Source organism: Trifolium pratense, linkage group LG7 (assembly GCF_020283565.1).
Source record: "Trifolium pratense cultivar HEN17-A07 linkage group LG7, ARS_RC_1.1, whole genome shotgun sequence".
NCBI lineage: Eukaryota > Viridiplantae > Streptophyta > Magnoliopsida > Fabales > Fabaceae > Trifolium > Trifolium pratense.
The window spans coordinates 19,936,596-19,952,437 of record NC_060065.1 but is presented as its reverse complement, the minus strand read 5'-3'; the positions used below and the strand labels follow the sequence as shown (position 1 = coordinate 19,952,437).

Sequence of the window (15,842 nt, the reverse complement as noted above, 5' to 3'; positions counted from 1 at the left end):
AATTAATGTAGATTTTTCTAAAATATACACAACAATCTCCCACATTTATTTTAAAGTTTAAAAGAGTACTTAAAATCATTTTCTGGATTAACATCATTGATGTAATGCATCAAACTAGTGTAGCAAGCTATATGAACCAGTCATAAACTGGAGTAGTACTTAACACACAGTAACATTAATGTAGCAAGCTATATGAACCAATGATATTTAGAAAATGATTATTTTCATTGTAAAATTAATTTACCCGACAACTTTTAAACTCAATTTTATTTTATATTTTAAAATCAATGCAACTAATCATAATATTTTCATTCTCCTATTTTTTGTCAAGCTATTCTCCTAATTATTAACGAGAAGAAGTATGTGTTGACGCAGACGTATAAAAACATCGTTCCAAAGTTTGACACGTCTTATAAATATAAACCGTGTGCAAGTGAATTTTTTTTAAGTATACGGTAATTAGAAAATTCATCTTAAAGTGAATAAATGGAGTGTCTGGATTCGAACCCGGACTCCTGCACATATAGTGTGATGTTCCTACCAACTGAGCTAAGCTCAGGGAAAAGTGATCGGTTTCTTTAAATAGTAAAAAAAAAAAAAGCATTAATTTACTCCTTCTATAATATCAGGGAATTTTAATTTAATTTGTCTTTTTATAATATTTTTTTCAATTATTCCCTGCAAAAGTTATGATTGTGGCCTTTTAACCATTGCAATAATGTCCTAAGATTTAACGTAAATGATGACGTGATAAATCAAAATTCGCTAACATTATAGGGACAAAAGAGGATAAATCAAATGAACTAACATATTTTTTTTTTTTTGATAAGCAAAGATTTGTATTAATAAGGAGTACAAGGGGTACTCAAACCCTTACAAATACAAATATAGATAACTTCTCATATACTATGAAGACAATAGAGAGGATTAATGCACCAGTTATAGTACAAATAATCTGCATTGCGACCTGCTCTACCACTAAACCAAAGCCACGAAATGAATTTAATAGAATCTACCAAAGTTGAGTAATCCGCCTTCTCTCCTCTAAACAAGATATTATTCCGCATGCGTCAAATGCACCAAGATGTGGCCAACCAAATCAAATGCCGAACTTTCATTCCCTTCTTCGTTTTCACTAATGATCCAAACCTCAAGAAATGTTTCCATCCGCCCTCTTGTTGGTTGTAATCAAAACCCAACCACAAAAAGACTTGCTTCCAGACTTCAAAGATTTTAGAGCAACTAAAGAAAATATGGTTGCAATCTTCCACTTCTTGAAAACAGAAAACGCAAGGTAAATCATGAGGATTAGATAAAATACCTTTAGATGCTAAAGCGGCGCGAGTCGGAAGCTTCTCAAGAAGCAAGCGCCAGCCAAGTACTCCCACTTTTGACGGAACATCATTCTTCCACAGTTTGTGCAAAGCATAAACTAAATCAGAATCTAAATAACTCGAATCCAACCGGGATTGCAAAAAAATATAGACAGATTTGACACTGAAAAGGCCTGAAGCATTTGGCACCCATCTCCATCTATCTTCCCTGTCAACACGCAATACCAGACCAATCAATAACTGCTCTAAAGCAGACTTCTCAGCGACCTCCACCTGGGACAAAGTTTCCAACCATTCTGAATTCCATTGCAACACAAAACTGCCGGCCTGCAAAACATCTGAAACCACACAATCCTTGTGTAGTTCCTTGTCAAATAAAAGAGGAAACAAGTCCCTTAACGGAACAGCGCCAACCCATTTCTCTTTCCAAAAACAAATAGAGTTACCATTACCCAAAATGCTGCTGACATTTAAAGGGAACCAATAGTCACCATCCTTCCCACCCACTCCCATCACATCTCTCCACCAAAGCGAATCCTGAGTACTTGTTACTACAGCTTCCCAACTTAGAATTTTAGATGACAACATGCCATATCTATAACAAAGCAAATCAAACCAGAAAGCATCTTTCTCATTTAAACATCGCCATTTCCATTTACTCAACAAAGCCGTATTAAACAATTCTAAATCTTTAATACCTAAACCACCCTTATCCTTTGGTAAACATACCTGTTCCCACTTAATCCAACAAAGTTTTTTGTCCTCTAAACCTCCTCCCCAAAGAAAATTCCTTTGGATCCTCACCAGCTTATTAATAATGCAACGAGGAGCCTTATAAAAAGAAAAAAAATATAACGGGAGGCTCGACAACACAGAATTGATTAAAGTGACTCTACCTCCAATCGAAAGATTACGGCCACTCCAGCTAGAAAGTCTCTTTGTCATTGAGTCTACAGTCGGTTGCCAATTGTCTTGTCTCCTCGGGTTTGCACCTACCGGGATTCCCAAAAATTTGAAGGGAATGGAATCGGAACTGCAGGATAAGAAGCTTGCAGCCGCATCAAGAAAGTTGGCTTCCACGTTAATACCATACAACTTACTTTTAACAAAATTGATCTTCAGGCCTGACACTAACTCAAAACCTCTCAGAATAGTTTTGATTGTCCGAACATTATCCCACGACGCCTTTCCCAATAAAACTGTGTCATCAGCAAACTGTAATATCTGAAAACGAATTGAATCGTCCACTTTGAATCCAACAAACTGACCAATATCCACCGCCTTATTTACCATACCAGTTAAACCTTCAGCCGCAATCAGAAACAAAAACGGAGACAGGGGGTCACCTTGCCGTAATCCTTTTCCAACTTTAAAATCCTCCGTTGGACTGCCGTTGACCAAGACCGACATTGAACTGTTAAAGATGCACGCTCTCATCCATCGCACCCATTGTCCTGCAAACCCCATTTTCACCATCATGCGTTCCAAGTAATTCCAACTGACAGTATCATAAGCACGCTCAAAATCAACTTTAAAAAGCAAACAAGTATCTTTTCTCCTTTTGGCTAAATCAATAACTTCATTCAGAACCACAACGCCATCGAGAATTTGTCTTCCGGGTAGAAAAGCCGTCTGACATGTAGAAATTAGCTTACCCAAAACTCTCTTCAACCTGGATGCCAACAATTTGGATAAGATTTTGTATAACAAACCAATCAGACATATCAGACGGTAATCAGATAATTGTTGAAGGTGATCCTTCTTTGGAATAAGGGTCAAGAAGGATGCAGTAACTGCTTTTGGTAGAACTGCACTATCATGAAATTCATTCAAAAAATCCAACACATCGCCTTTCACTGTCGACCAACACTCCTTTAGAAAATTAAAATTAAATCCATCCGGTCCAGGGCTTTTGTTTCCATCACAGCTCCAAACTACTTCCTTGATCTCGTCCTCCACGAAAGGCTGAAGTAAAAAAACATTGTCTTCCTCCGATAACTCTTTGAAATTAATGTCATGAACAAACGGTCTATTAGCCCAATCTTCAGTAAAGTTCTCAGCAAAGTGATTTTTAACTTCCGATTTGATATTTTCCACACCTTGGATCCACTCATCTCCTCTTCTCAACATCACCAACTGATTTCTTCTTCTTCTACTTTTAATGCTAGCATGGAAGAAACAGGTATTGGAATCACCTTCACTCACCCATTTCGATCTTGATTTCTGCTTGATCAAACTTTCCTTGTAATATAATTGATCCCAAAACTTTTTATTGATGTTGCCTTTGTCAACCAACACTGAATTCACCCCATCAATAGCTGCTAAACCCTCTGCCTCATTCAGCTCCTTCACCGTGTTTTCAATATTCAAATCAAGGATACCAAAAACCTCCCTATTCCATCCTCGCAACTCCTCTTTCAACCTCTTTAGTTTTTCTTTGATAACAAATGCTTTCTTCCCTGTGAAATTCAAGTTTTCCCAGGTTTTTGCGACAAACGAAGAAAACTCAAGATGCTTGAACCAACAATTGTTAACCTTAAAAGGTTTTGGCCCCCAGTTGAGACTAGAGCATAATAACCAAACCGGACAATGGTCTGAAATATCGCGATCACCAATCCATTGACCCGATACTTCCTCTTTAGCAATGAAATTATCTGATAATAAAAAACGATCCAATCGACTCATGGCTTTACCATCTGCACTAAACCAAGAGAACTGTTTACCAGTTATAGGGATATCAATTAGCTCCATCGATTCTACAAATTGACAGAACTCGACCCGCTCATTATGTCTAACTGAAGCGCTACTGCCTTTTCTTTCTCCCGCCTTCAACACAGCGTTGAAGTCACCTCCAATGCACCAGTCACCTTATTCATTATTTAGCTTAAATTGTAATAAATCACTCCACAACTTTCTTTTACCAGATAAGATACAAGGTGAATAAACATCAACTAAATAAAGAATTCCCTCCCTCCATTCCACACACAGCCCCAAAAAACCATCACCGGAGAAACAAAATTTGATTCTAAACAGGCCTTTATTCCACATAATCAACATACCCCCTGATAAACCGTCAGACTCTTTAGCTACCCACTCAACATCCTTATGACCCCAAATATTATGAATCATAAAGTCATCAAAATAGGATCGTTTAGTTTATTGTAACAAGCAAATATCGAACTTACCTGAAGCAAGAAACTGACTGAACCTTCTTCGTTTGGCACTACTGCCCCACCCACGTAAATTAAAGGACACAATCTTCATGATAAGACTTGATTGCTTTGCTCCCTCAACCTTCTAGCTACCCTATCACTTTCCTCATTGGCCTTTAATCTCTCCACATAAACAACATCCTCTTCATCTCCTCCAACACCCAATTCCTTGACCCGCTTCCACATTTTACCATAATGAGCTAACATATTTAATGAGGAGCTAAAAAGACCGAATCTTCACATTATATAGAGGTTATTGGAAAAAAATTTACAGAGGATCAACCGCTAACATTATAAATAAATAAACACTATTTAACTCCTTTAAACGGTTATTGATAATTTTCTTGAGGGTGGAAATCAAACTTCAGCGATCAAATCATCCTTAATATCTCCATAAATGACCGGTACGAGTATTCACTAATAAAAGATAAAAGTATCCAATAAACAAATTTTATTCATTAATAGCCACATTATTCACAGCATTCAACTTCAGTTTCCGACATAAAATAGATGAGGGCATGTTTTTCTTCATGTTTTTAGTTGTTTAAGATTTATTCTTATGTTTAATATTTTAAATAATATGCTTAAAAAATATAAAAATATGACAATATATATTATTTATATTTAACTCGTTTAATTTATTTTTTTAAGGAACTCATTTACTTGTAAAATGTTATATTAAACATTTATTATATTACGATAAAATGGTATTAGCTCATAGATTTATTCTTATGTTTAATATTTTAAATAATATGCTTAAAATCTTTCTCGTTGGATTGAAAGCTTATATCGTATAGATCATCTATGTTGAATTGTATAAAAATCAAAAATCCTTTAATATGTTTTTGAGATAGATCAAGATTAACGGTATTCAATAAAAACGCATAAACCATTAATCTTCGTCAGTCTCAAAAACATATCAAATGATTTTAGATTTTTATACAATTCAACATAGATGATCTATACGATATCAGCTTTCAATCCAACGGTGGATTTTGTAAAATTTGTATTCGTTAAAGCGTTATTGAGCGGTGTAACATTACTCAAATGTTACACCGGTGTAATATATATATATATATATATATATATATATATATATATATATATATATATCTTGGCTTATCAAAAAAAATAGAAATCTCATATTATTATTTTAATATAATGAAAGTTTAATATAAATAATATTAAAATAATACGAAAAATGTGTTTAGTAAAATTTGCCCAAATATTGATATGTTTAGCCAGATAAATATATCAAAATAATTTGAACCACTTCCCATTACCAATTGCCACAAAAAATAAACCAAATCTTATTTTATTTCTCAACATAACGTGACACTATGGAATATCATCTGTTTTTTCAAATGCAATCCCAATTAATATCGAGCAACAACTATAAATTCATCATCATCAAGAACTTGAACATCTTTTTCACCAACAAAATTCTCTCTACCAATTTCCTTCACCAAATTCACAAACTCTTTCCTCTTCTCCACAGGAATAGGAACATGTGGTAGCCTGAAAATTGGTCTAATAACCCCAAGTTGAGCAAGAGCTGTGTTCACGGCAACCGGTACCGGCACATGAAAAAGCCAATCAAACAAAGGCTTTAACTTTGCATTCAATGTAGGATTCTTACCTTCAAACATGAGTTCCCTCATCAAACCAGGAACCAAGTTTCCAGCAACAGAATGAAGTCCGGTAGCGCCGCATTCCCATCGAGCATCATGGCTTTCTTCGTCGTTCCCAGTCCATACATGAAGTCCCTTACTCGTATACATTTTCACCCTCTCATTTCCTATACACTCTTTAATGCCGACCAAGTTAGGATTTCCAGACAAGGTTTCAACGACACTAGGTGGAATATCATGAGAGGTTCTTGTCGGTACGTTGTATATGATCACCGGGCCGATTGAAAGGACACTATTGTAGTGAGCAATTAAACCGTCGGACGATGTTTTTCCATAGTAAGGGTTTATGTGCATTGCAGCGTCCATTCCAACAGCAAAACCTTGCTCTGTGGCAGTAATTGCTTCTGATGTGCAGTTGCTACCGGCGTTGCCAATAACCTTAACTTTGTCGCCGAAAGAGTTGACTGTGTGTGCTATAAGCATTATTTGTTCATCCCATGTCATTAAATAGCCTTCACCAGTTGTGCCAGCAACAAGGATACCTTCAACACCTTTTGCAATCTGCATGTTCACCAAGTTATCATATGTATCGAGATCAAATCGGCCATCGGATAGGTATGGAGTCTTGACAGCAGTTACTATTCTCAGACTCCTCAACTCCTCCATTGAGGTCCTGTAGGTACAAACAATGCACACGAAATTTAATACCGCATGAACAAGTTTCCATTACACAAAGCTTAATTTTTATCAAAACATGTTCAACAGATACACTTGTGGATTTTTATTAGAGTAAATACTCATAAGTAATGAGAAGTGTCAATTTGATCCTGCAAAATCTCTAATGTTGGTCAAATCGGCCCTAATGGGGACAAAAATGTCCATAAACTAAAGTAAAATTACTAATTTGACCAACAGTCGAGATTCTGGATACGGGATTAATCCACATAATGTGCCAGAACTTGAGTGATACATATAAAAAATATACAACTTAAAAGGAGAATTGATGAACAAGGAACAGAAAATTCAGGGTACAAACCCACCTTTCTTTCACCGCAGAGGTGCTCATTGAGCGGCCAAAACTAGGTAGCGCAGTTGCATGTGGAGACTTCCGGCATGAGGTCCTGGATCATATTAAAAGATATTAATATGATTAAACGAACAAAAATTTGGATTACAATAGCTACAAGATTTTGTATCTTTCTGCTGCATAGTGGATCCAATTGTGCCAACCCCAACCCCACCGTACAAGTACTATTTTGGTGGCGTTTATGGTACATGACTTAAGTTTTGTTACCGGTACACACATGGTCAATTACCGCTATCACAGTATTTTGTTACCAGTACACACAAGGTTGATTACCGCCATCACAGTGTTGCTTCGGCACCGCCATCACAACCACTCAGGAAGTATTGGTCTACCTGTCCACTACACTGTCCTGCATCATCTCTGCAATACAATGCTCCAACACTCCACTTATTTCAGATAACATCTCCCATGTATTAATGAAATTCAATCCGACTGTTATGCTTCAACCAGCCTACAAGGCTACAACCTAACCAGAAACACAGTCAGGTGTTCCACCTCGAGGGCCGGCCAATGGTTGCGACATTGGTTCCAAAAGAGTGTTCTTCTAGCAGCGGTAATCAACCATTTGTGTACTAGTACATAAAACTTAAGTTGTGTACCGTAAATGCCACTTATGATTTTAGCCATCCTACTACTTTTTCATTATGCCGTCTCAATCATTTTTAACACTGCAGAAAGAACAGAAACCACAGAACCTTATTGCAAACCAAAAAATGCAAATTAATTACGAACCATACAAAAGAAAGAAATGTCAACAACAGACTTTCCAAAAAGCTCTCTTTGGTATAACATTTATGTGGACATCAAAAATCAAAGTGGCCTTGATTTCTATTTAGTGAGACCCATTTTGAAAATGATGGCCAAAAAATGAATTTCAAACAAAAAAATATATATTAAAAAGAGTGCATAATTCTAGTAATGATCATACACAATAGATTAAGAAACTAAGAAAAATTACCCAAAATGAAAAGTTTTAAGGATGAAAGCAAATAATGGTACTTGTTTCCACAATACAACAAACACAATTGAAAGCAAATAGGCCCAGTTCATGACAAAGACAATCTCATGTTTTCAAACAACCACATTATCTGAATATTACAGGACATGTCTACCCCAAATATGGCATTTTGAAAAGCAATTTGGACACACAAATTTACCAAAAAAGTTAATTAACTTTTTTAAACTCAGATAAATTATATCAACAAAATTCCAATAAACAAAAAAACAAATACTACTAATAATATCATCCTCACTCCAAGTGGGACAGCACAATCCATTTGTGCGGTAAATTCTCTTGAAATTGGATTTACTGTAGTCAATGTGATCACAGACGGTTAAAATTAAAACAATTTTTTTTTGTACAAAAATAGAAACAAATTTTACTTTGTATTTTATGATTTAAAATACCAAGTTTGAATGTCAATCGACTGATTATGATATCTTATAAGAATCGAACTCGAGTTTTTCAGACGATTCATGATAGGAAGAAGCTCATTAACCACTTGAATCTAATATTACGGTTAAAATAATGTTATTAATGAAGCAAAATCTAATACTAGTAAAAGATAAGGCATCTGAAACATGTTCAATTAATATATGAATGAGAAATATAAAAATAGATATAGTAGAAAATAAACTAAAGAAGTTATTAGTATGTAATAAAAAAAAAAAACCTGTAGCTGAGGTTAGTATATAGTGAACGAGAAATTCGGGAAGTGAGTCCTCTGAACATGGCCATTGCTGGAAGAAAGTCCGAATCCGAAATCCGACCCGTTTGAAGATCCGGAGAAGGATGGAAGAACCGACAGAGAGGGAATGAATGAAGAGTGAGTGTGGTGTGATGATGGGGACAAGTGAGAGGATCAACGTGTGTATATATAAATAGATTGTATTTTAACTTTTTCTTTTTTTATTCAAGTTATTTTTCGTTAATAATAAATTGATTCAAGTGATAAGTCTTTTAATTATGTATGGAGAAAATTTTATTCGGAGAGGAGCTCTATGTGTGTCCCATAGGTAAACAAAAAAAAATATCTAAAATAATTGTCCAAATATCACTATTTTAAATTAATTAGTTAATTAATTCAATAAAAACCAAAAATAATAATAATTTTGTATTGGAAATATAAGAGTTTAGGGTGTAATTGGTTCAATTTAGACTAATTTAAAGTGGGAATATAATAGTGTTTCAATTGATGAAATTTCTTACAAGCTTTTGAACTTTGGCATACCACATCAAATTATAATTATACTCAACCCAATAAAGATAGCATCATAAAACAAGATTCGATCGTAAAGGGAATTATTGAGTGAGTAGACTATATCATCGTTAAATTTGTGATCATCTGTTAACTTTGCCTTTGAATTATTCAAAATAGGCAAATCGTCTCTCAACTTACTTCATTTATATTAAATAAGTCCTTTGTATATGTGGGAGGGGAAGTGAACAGGCACATCAACATTTAACGTTGTACATCAACCCGCCTAATGTATTTGATGAAGAAATTCATTTAATAGATATGAAACAAATTGAGAGATGACATTTTCAATTTGCATGTTCACCAAATTATCGTATGATTCAAGATCAATTTGGCCATTTGATAGGTACGGAGTATTCACAGCAGTTATCAATCTTAGGCTCCTTATGTCATCGATGGATTTGCTGTAAATTAATACAATACATACAAACTCGATCAATCTCTCGTTAACAAGTTATTGATCAATCAATTCAAATTTCTAAATAAAATGCAAGTGATCAAAATTTAAGAATTTCGCACTTAGAAATGTTACGAAGAATCCATATTAATAAATAAAAGTAGCATATCTATTATATAATGAAGGTCCATCGCCTAGAAAGGTGACCTCCATTGCACCTAAGAAGGATGTCTTTCTAAAGTCTACCCAAGTGATTGAGCCTAGGGCCAACGCCGACTTTTTAGAGCTTATTTGGATATTAAAATTGTGTCTTTAATAAATAAAACACAAAATTTTAAAAGGATTATTCTATATTTAAATTATAAATAACATAAAGAATAATTATCATTGTATATAACATTAAAAAGAGACATCTTAATCCAAAATTAAATTTATTGCAAAAATTGAAATGACATAGTGATTGACTTCAAATCATTGTGTCCACTAATATCTATTAATACACATATTTTACGAACATTAACAATATATAACTATTATTATAAATTTCAAAAATTTGAGACATGATACCGTCACACATCCGACACATGGGTGTATCCACATCATAAACATCTTCAACCATTTTCTAGAGAGTGTCATTAATTTGTGCATGTGATCATTTATAGTAAATAAACATGTTCATCTGTAATTGTAACTCTTACTCTTAGAGTGAATTTGATTTACTGAATATAATGAATATAAGAGACACATGACAATAGAATCATTGTTTTTTTTTTTTATTTAAAAAAAGACAATAGAATCATACTGTAAAAAAGATTGATAAATTTATTCAAAAAAAATTGATAAATGAAAGTAATAATATCCAACCTTTAAAAAAAATTAATACAAAATGAGTTTTAACTTTTAAGTTAAGATTAGAACTTGAGATTTATGAATTAAAAAGAAGAAGATTAATTGAGATAAATGTTTTTAAAGCTTGTCTCACAAATTTGATTGGAAAATTATGCCAGAGATCTCCGGAAATTCTACCTAAAGAAGAGACTTGCATATGTAAAATCCATATATGCATATAATTCAAAACAATTCATACATGCACAACATACACAATATAATACTAACTTCTTAACCACTTTGAGACTCAAGTGTTTACGAGCTCTCTCTTTAAGAATGAGTTATTTGGGTGAATTTAAGTTCGATTCTTGAAAGAAACAATTCTTAGGATCTCATTTCTATGAAAATCGGAGTGCTAACACTAAAAATAAATATAATAACTTAATGGAATAAAAAAAATGGAAAATACATATTGAAAATGGTAAATAATAAAATTAATGAAATTAGTGAAGTAATCGTACCTAATATTCATCTCTGAGGTGCTTATTGGGCAATGAAAATTAGCAACAATGTTGCTTGTTGAGGGGGTACGAATTGGAAAGAGAGGAAGAAGCAGAGGAGACTCAGGAGTCAGGACAATATAATGTTGCTATATTTGGAGATATATATAAGAATTCATTGCGTGGGATGACTAAGACTTAAAAGAAAAAGTGTTATTCCAACACAATTTTCAAATAGAAATATAACAAATATACATTTTTTTCTTTTTTTAATATTATTTACATGCATCGATTTCCGTGCATGTGAGTGGTAAAAAGATACTGTCAATTGTTTGTTCCCAAATTTTGTGTTTAGATAACACTCCTCAAGAAAAAATAAAATAAATTGAGGTGTACAGGTATTACTTTTTTAAAAATTTTCTTTAGGCATATTTTTATTTAATTTATTTAGTTTACTTTTGTTTCCTTTATTTAGGGTTGATTTGGATTAGCTTATTTTTGAGCTTATGCAAAAAGCTTATGCAATTTTTATGTGTTATTATAAGTTTGTCAAGATAGTTTATGATAAAATAGCTTATAAAAATACAATTTTCACTAGTGTGAACTTATAAAATAACATAAAACCTAATTTATATTGCATAAGCTAAAAAATAAGTTAATCCAAACGGATCCTTACTAGTTAATGTTTCGTGAATCCATAGGTACTTTTTATTGTTTGGTTTTCATAATTTTATTTGTTACTCCCTCCGGTCCTATATATGAGAAAATTTACTTTTTAGATTTATTAAGAATCTAGTGTATCTAGACCATATTATGAATCAAATAAATTAGATTCTTAATAACCAAGTCATTGGGCTCAAGTGGTTAACGAGCTTCACCAAAAAGGACGGATTTCGGGAGAACTCAGGTTCGATTCCTGTGTGGAACAATTTCTTAGCCAGACTTTAGTTACCTCGCGGCTGAACTCTGAACTACTAGGACCTCTTTCCCTAGGAACCAGAGAGTTATAAACCAAAAAAAAAAAAAGATTCTTAATGAATCTAAAAATTGAACTTTCTCTTATATATAGGACCGAAGGAAGTACTATATTAGAGAGATAATACTGTTGTTTTCTAAATATTTTAAAATATCAATTATACTTAATAATTTAATAATTTTTAAGTCCGAATAAATTTCAAAACATGATAAAATATAAATTTAAATATAAAAATATATCAAAGCCTAAATGAAATCAATAGAATTGTACATGGAAATAATCATATATTATATATACTACATAATTTATCATACTAGGATATTGGGCAAAATACACGGTCAATTTTCAATACAACCACTAATCAACCCTTAAACCAACACCATTATACCATTTTCAAACCAACTACAATTTATCAGCTAATCCCCAAATCACGATTTATCACGACTTTTCAACAACCAAAAGCTCTCATCGGGGCTGTCTCCGAGTATTTAGAGGTCCTGGACAAAAAATAAAAATAGACCCCTTATAAAAACATAATATATCTAAATTGTAAACAATTTCAATAACATAAAAAATAATCATTCATTGTTGTGACTAATAAAAAAAAGTCATATTGTAATCAATATTATCAAAATACATTTTAGCTACTTAAAAAAAGCCCCCCTTCTAGCATTTTTTGAAGCAAATTCATCAACCAAATCTTCATATTGTATATTCTCCAACAAGTCATTCTCAATTGCTATCAATGCTAACCCATTAAGCCTTTCTTGTAACATGGTAGACCGCAAGTATGACTTCAACAACTTCAATTTTGAGAAACTTCTTTCTGTAGAGGCAACTATCACAGGAATTGTCAATAAAATTCGATATGCAATAGTTGTATTAGGAAAACAATTCATGCCTTTCAAAAACTTTAATATATCAATAGGTCCGATTTCTTCTGCAGGTAACATCTCTCTTAGTAACTTTAACTCCATACATAACTCTTTCCCATCAATATCACATTGCTCATTATGTTTCAATGCTTCTTCAAAGTGACTACAACAAGACGCTAAAGTTGGATTGTCCAATGATTGAAACCTTCGAGAACTAAACAAGAAACCAAAAACACTTTCATATTGTCGGTATTGCTCAAATCTCTTATTAAGAGATACAATAGCTTGATCAACAAGGTTAAGAAAATAATTAACTCTAAAAGATTCCTCTTCAGATAGTTGAACTGCCGGAGTATTCAAATTCTCATCAAACTGTCTTTTTCTTTGAATATACGCCTTTGAGGAAATATCGGGTCTATATTTAATTCAATAGCAATTTCCGTAGCACAATTCAAGGCATTTTTAAAATCAGTTTCTCTATAATCCTTAAAATATGAAATCAACCCTGTTATTTGTTTCATAGCAACATCAATAACCATATCTCTTGACTGTAGGAACTTTCTAACCACATTCATTGCAAATAATATTTCAAACCAAATAATTATCGACATTAAAAACTGAAAATCACCAAGCTCATTTGTTGCTAAGGATTTAGCTTCACTACTTATTTTAGAATCACTATCATTTTCTGACACTTCAAGTAAAACTTCTGTAAACTCTGACATTTGAGTTTTAATAGCTTTGACACTTTCTACATGACTCTCCCAACGAGTGGATGATAATGATTTTGCAGTCAAGCATTTTACATTATCTTTCAAAATTTGCCATCTCTTAGTAGAATTGGCAAAAATAGTATAAATGTGTTGAACAACTCCAAAAAAGTTTTTAGCTTCATGACAAGAGTTAGCCATATCACAGTGTTAAATTAAGACTATGACAACCACAAGGAGTATAAAAAGCTCTTGGATTTATGTCTAAAAACTTCTTTTGTACACCTTGATGTTTTCCTTTCATATTTGACCCATTATCATATCCTTGTCCTTGCACATCAAATATATCAAGATCAAGTTTTTTCAATTCATCTTGTAAAACATCAAAAAGTCCTTGACCAGTTGTATCATTCACTTTTAAAAATCCTAAAAAAGATTCTTCAACATTAACAGAACTTGAATCAACATCCACATATCGTATTATCAAAGACATTTGCTCTTGATGACTAACATCGGGAGTACAATCAAGTATAACTGAGAAATACTTTGCTTGTTTGATTTTTCTAATGATTTCATTTTTAATTGCAGAAGCTAGCAAAAGTATTAACTCATTTTGGATGTCATGTCCAAGAAAGTGAACATGAACTTTATTATCTGTAAGAGGAGTGCTAGCAACACACTCCAATAACAAACACACTCTAACACACTCTCTTTTATTGGTTAAAATTTATATGGGTCCCATAAAAGTTATATGGGTCCACATTTTTTTATGGGACCCATGTGAATTTCAACCAATAAAAGAGAGTGTGTTGGAGTGTGTTTGTTAAAGAGTGTGTTGCTAGCATTATTCTATCTGTAATACGTCTAACATGTTCTTGGACAACTGGATCAAATTTTGCTAACATTTCAATTAAGCCCAAAAAATTCCCATTGCTATATTGGTACAATCTCTCATTATTAGAACCACGAAAAGCCAAATTATGTTTAGCAAGGAATTTCACTATTGAAAGAATTCTTTTTAAAATATTTTTTCAATGCTCCTTTTCTTTATCAATCAACCTTTGAGTTGTTTTATCAATAGTTTGAAAATTTTGCATCCTTTTACACAACTCATACCAAGTAGTCATGTTGTTAACATGTTCCATGCCTGTCTCGTGCTCCCTAAGTCTTTCACCAACATGTTTCCAAGTAGAAAAACCTTCATTTTCTAACTGACCTCTACCAATCCCTCTTCTAAAAATTTTACAACAAAAACAGAATACTCTATCAAGCACTTTTGAATAAACAAGCCAATCTCTATCGCATTTCTCTCCATTTGATAAAACTCTAGTATACAAATTAGCCGTAAAACGTCTAGCCGTTGTTTTATCTTTAGGACCCTTCACAATAGACAAATCTCTTTTCGGACCTTTTGTTGCTAATAATTCAATCATTCTAGACCCAAGAGAATCCCAAATTGTTGGATCAAATATATCAATATTTTCACCATTGTCATTATTAGAATTATCAGCATTCTCAACATCTACATTATCATTTTCAGTAGCATTAACATTAGCATTTTCCTCCATATATTTTGAGCATCTAAATTTTCATTTTCAGTAGCATTAACATTGGTATTTTCCTCCATATTTTCAAGAATTCCAACACCAACATTCTGATTTTCAACAGGAATTTGCGGTTGTTTTATGATAAATTTATTAAGGGCTCCTGACTGAGATTGTGTTAACTTATTAAGTTTTTTCTGTTTCTTATGCTTCTCACACCTAGAAGGAAACTTTCTAATCTTAGGAGGCAATTTAGGAGGCATAGCTAAATAATAAAAATAAATGCAGAACCTGAAATTTCTCACTGTTCCTTCTTGATCAAGTCAGTAGCGTTGAAATTGAACCTAGTAGACCTGAAATTTTTAACAACATCCTTATTTAGTAATAGACTATTAGCACAAATAACCTCATGTTCAACAACAATAACATCATCATCAACAACAACTATGATATGAACTATCCTTTCCTAATAATGAATAAAGAAGAAATT

At 32.9% G+C, this 15,842-nt stretch overlaps 1 protein-coding gene and 1 pseudogene across 1 annotated transcript; both read right to left on the bottom strand.

Moving 5' to 3' along the window:
* Positions 1-5,798: 5,798 nt before the first annotated feature.
* On the bottom strand, positions 5,799-9,124 carry LOC123899592 (4-hydroxy-tetrahydrodipicolinate synthase, chloroplastic-like). Its single transcript, XM_045950761.1, has 3 exons — positions 8,938-9,124; positions 7,218-7,298; positions 5,799-6,850 (listed from the first exon to the last, which is right to left on the bottom strand). Exons 1-3 carry the CDS (start codon positions 9,000-9,002, stop codon positions 5,923-5,925), a joined length of 1,074 nt encoding a protein of 357 aa, XP_045806717.1. The 5' UTR covers positions 9,003-9,124; the 3' UTR covers positions 5,799-5,922.
* Positions 9,125-12,867: 3,743 nt separating this feature from the next.
* Positions 12,868-15,376, bottom strand: LOC123896020 (annotated as a pseudogene).
* Positions 15,377-15,842: the final 466 nt, after the last annotated feature.

Excerpts from the sequence above, each read along its gene's own strand:
- LOC123899592 (XM_045950761.1), bottom strand. The coding sequence starts at position 9,002 with ATGGCCATGTTCAGAGGACTCACTTCCCGAATTTCTCGTTCACTATAT. Across the intron at positions 7,299-8,937 it reads TATACTAACCTCAGCTACAG|GACCTCATGCCGGAAGTCTC; the intron begins GTTTTTTTTTTT and ends AATATGATCCAG. Across the intron at positions 6,851-7,217 it reads ACCTCTGCGGTGAAAGAAAG|GACCTCAATGGAGGAGTTGA; the intron begins GTGGGTTTGTAC and ends TTGTACCTACAG.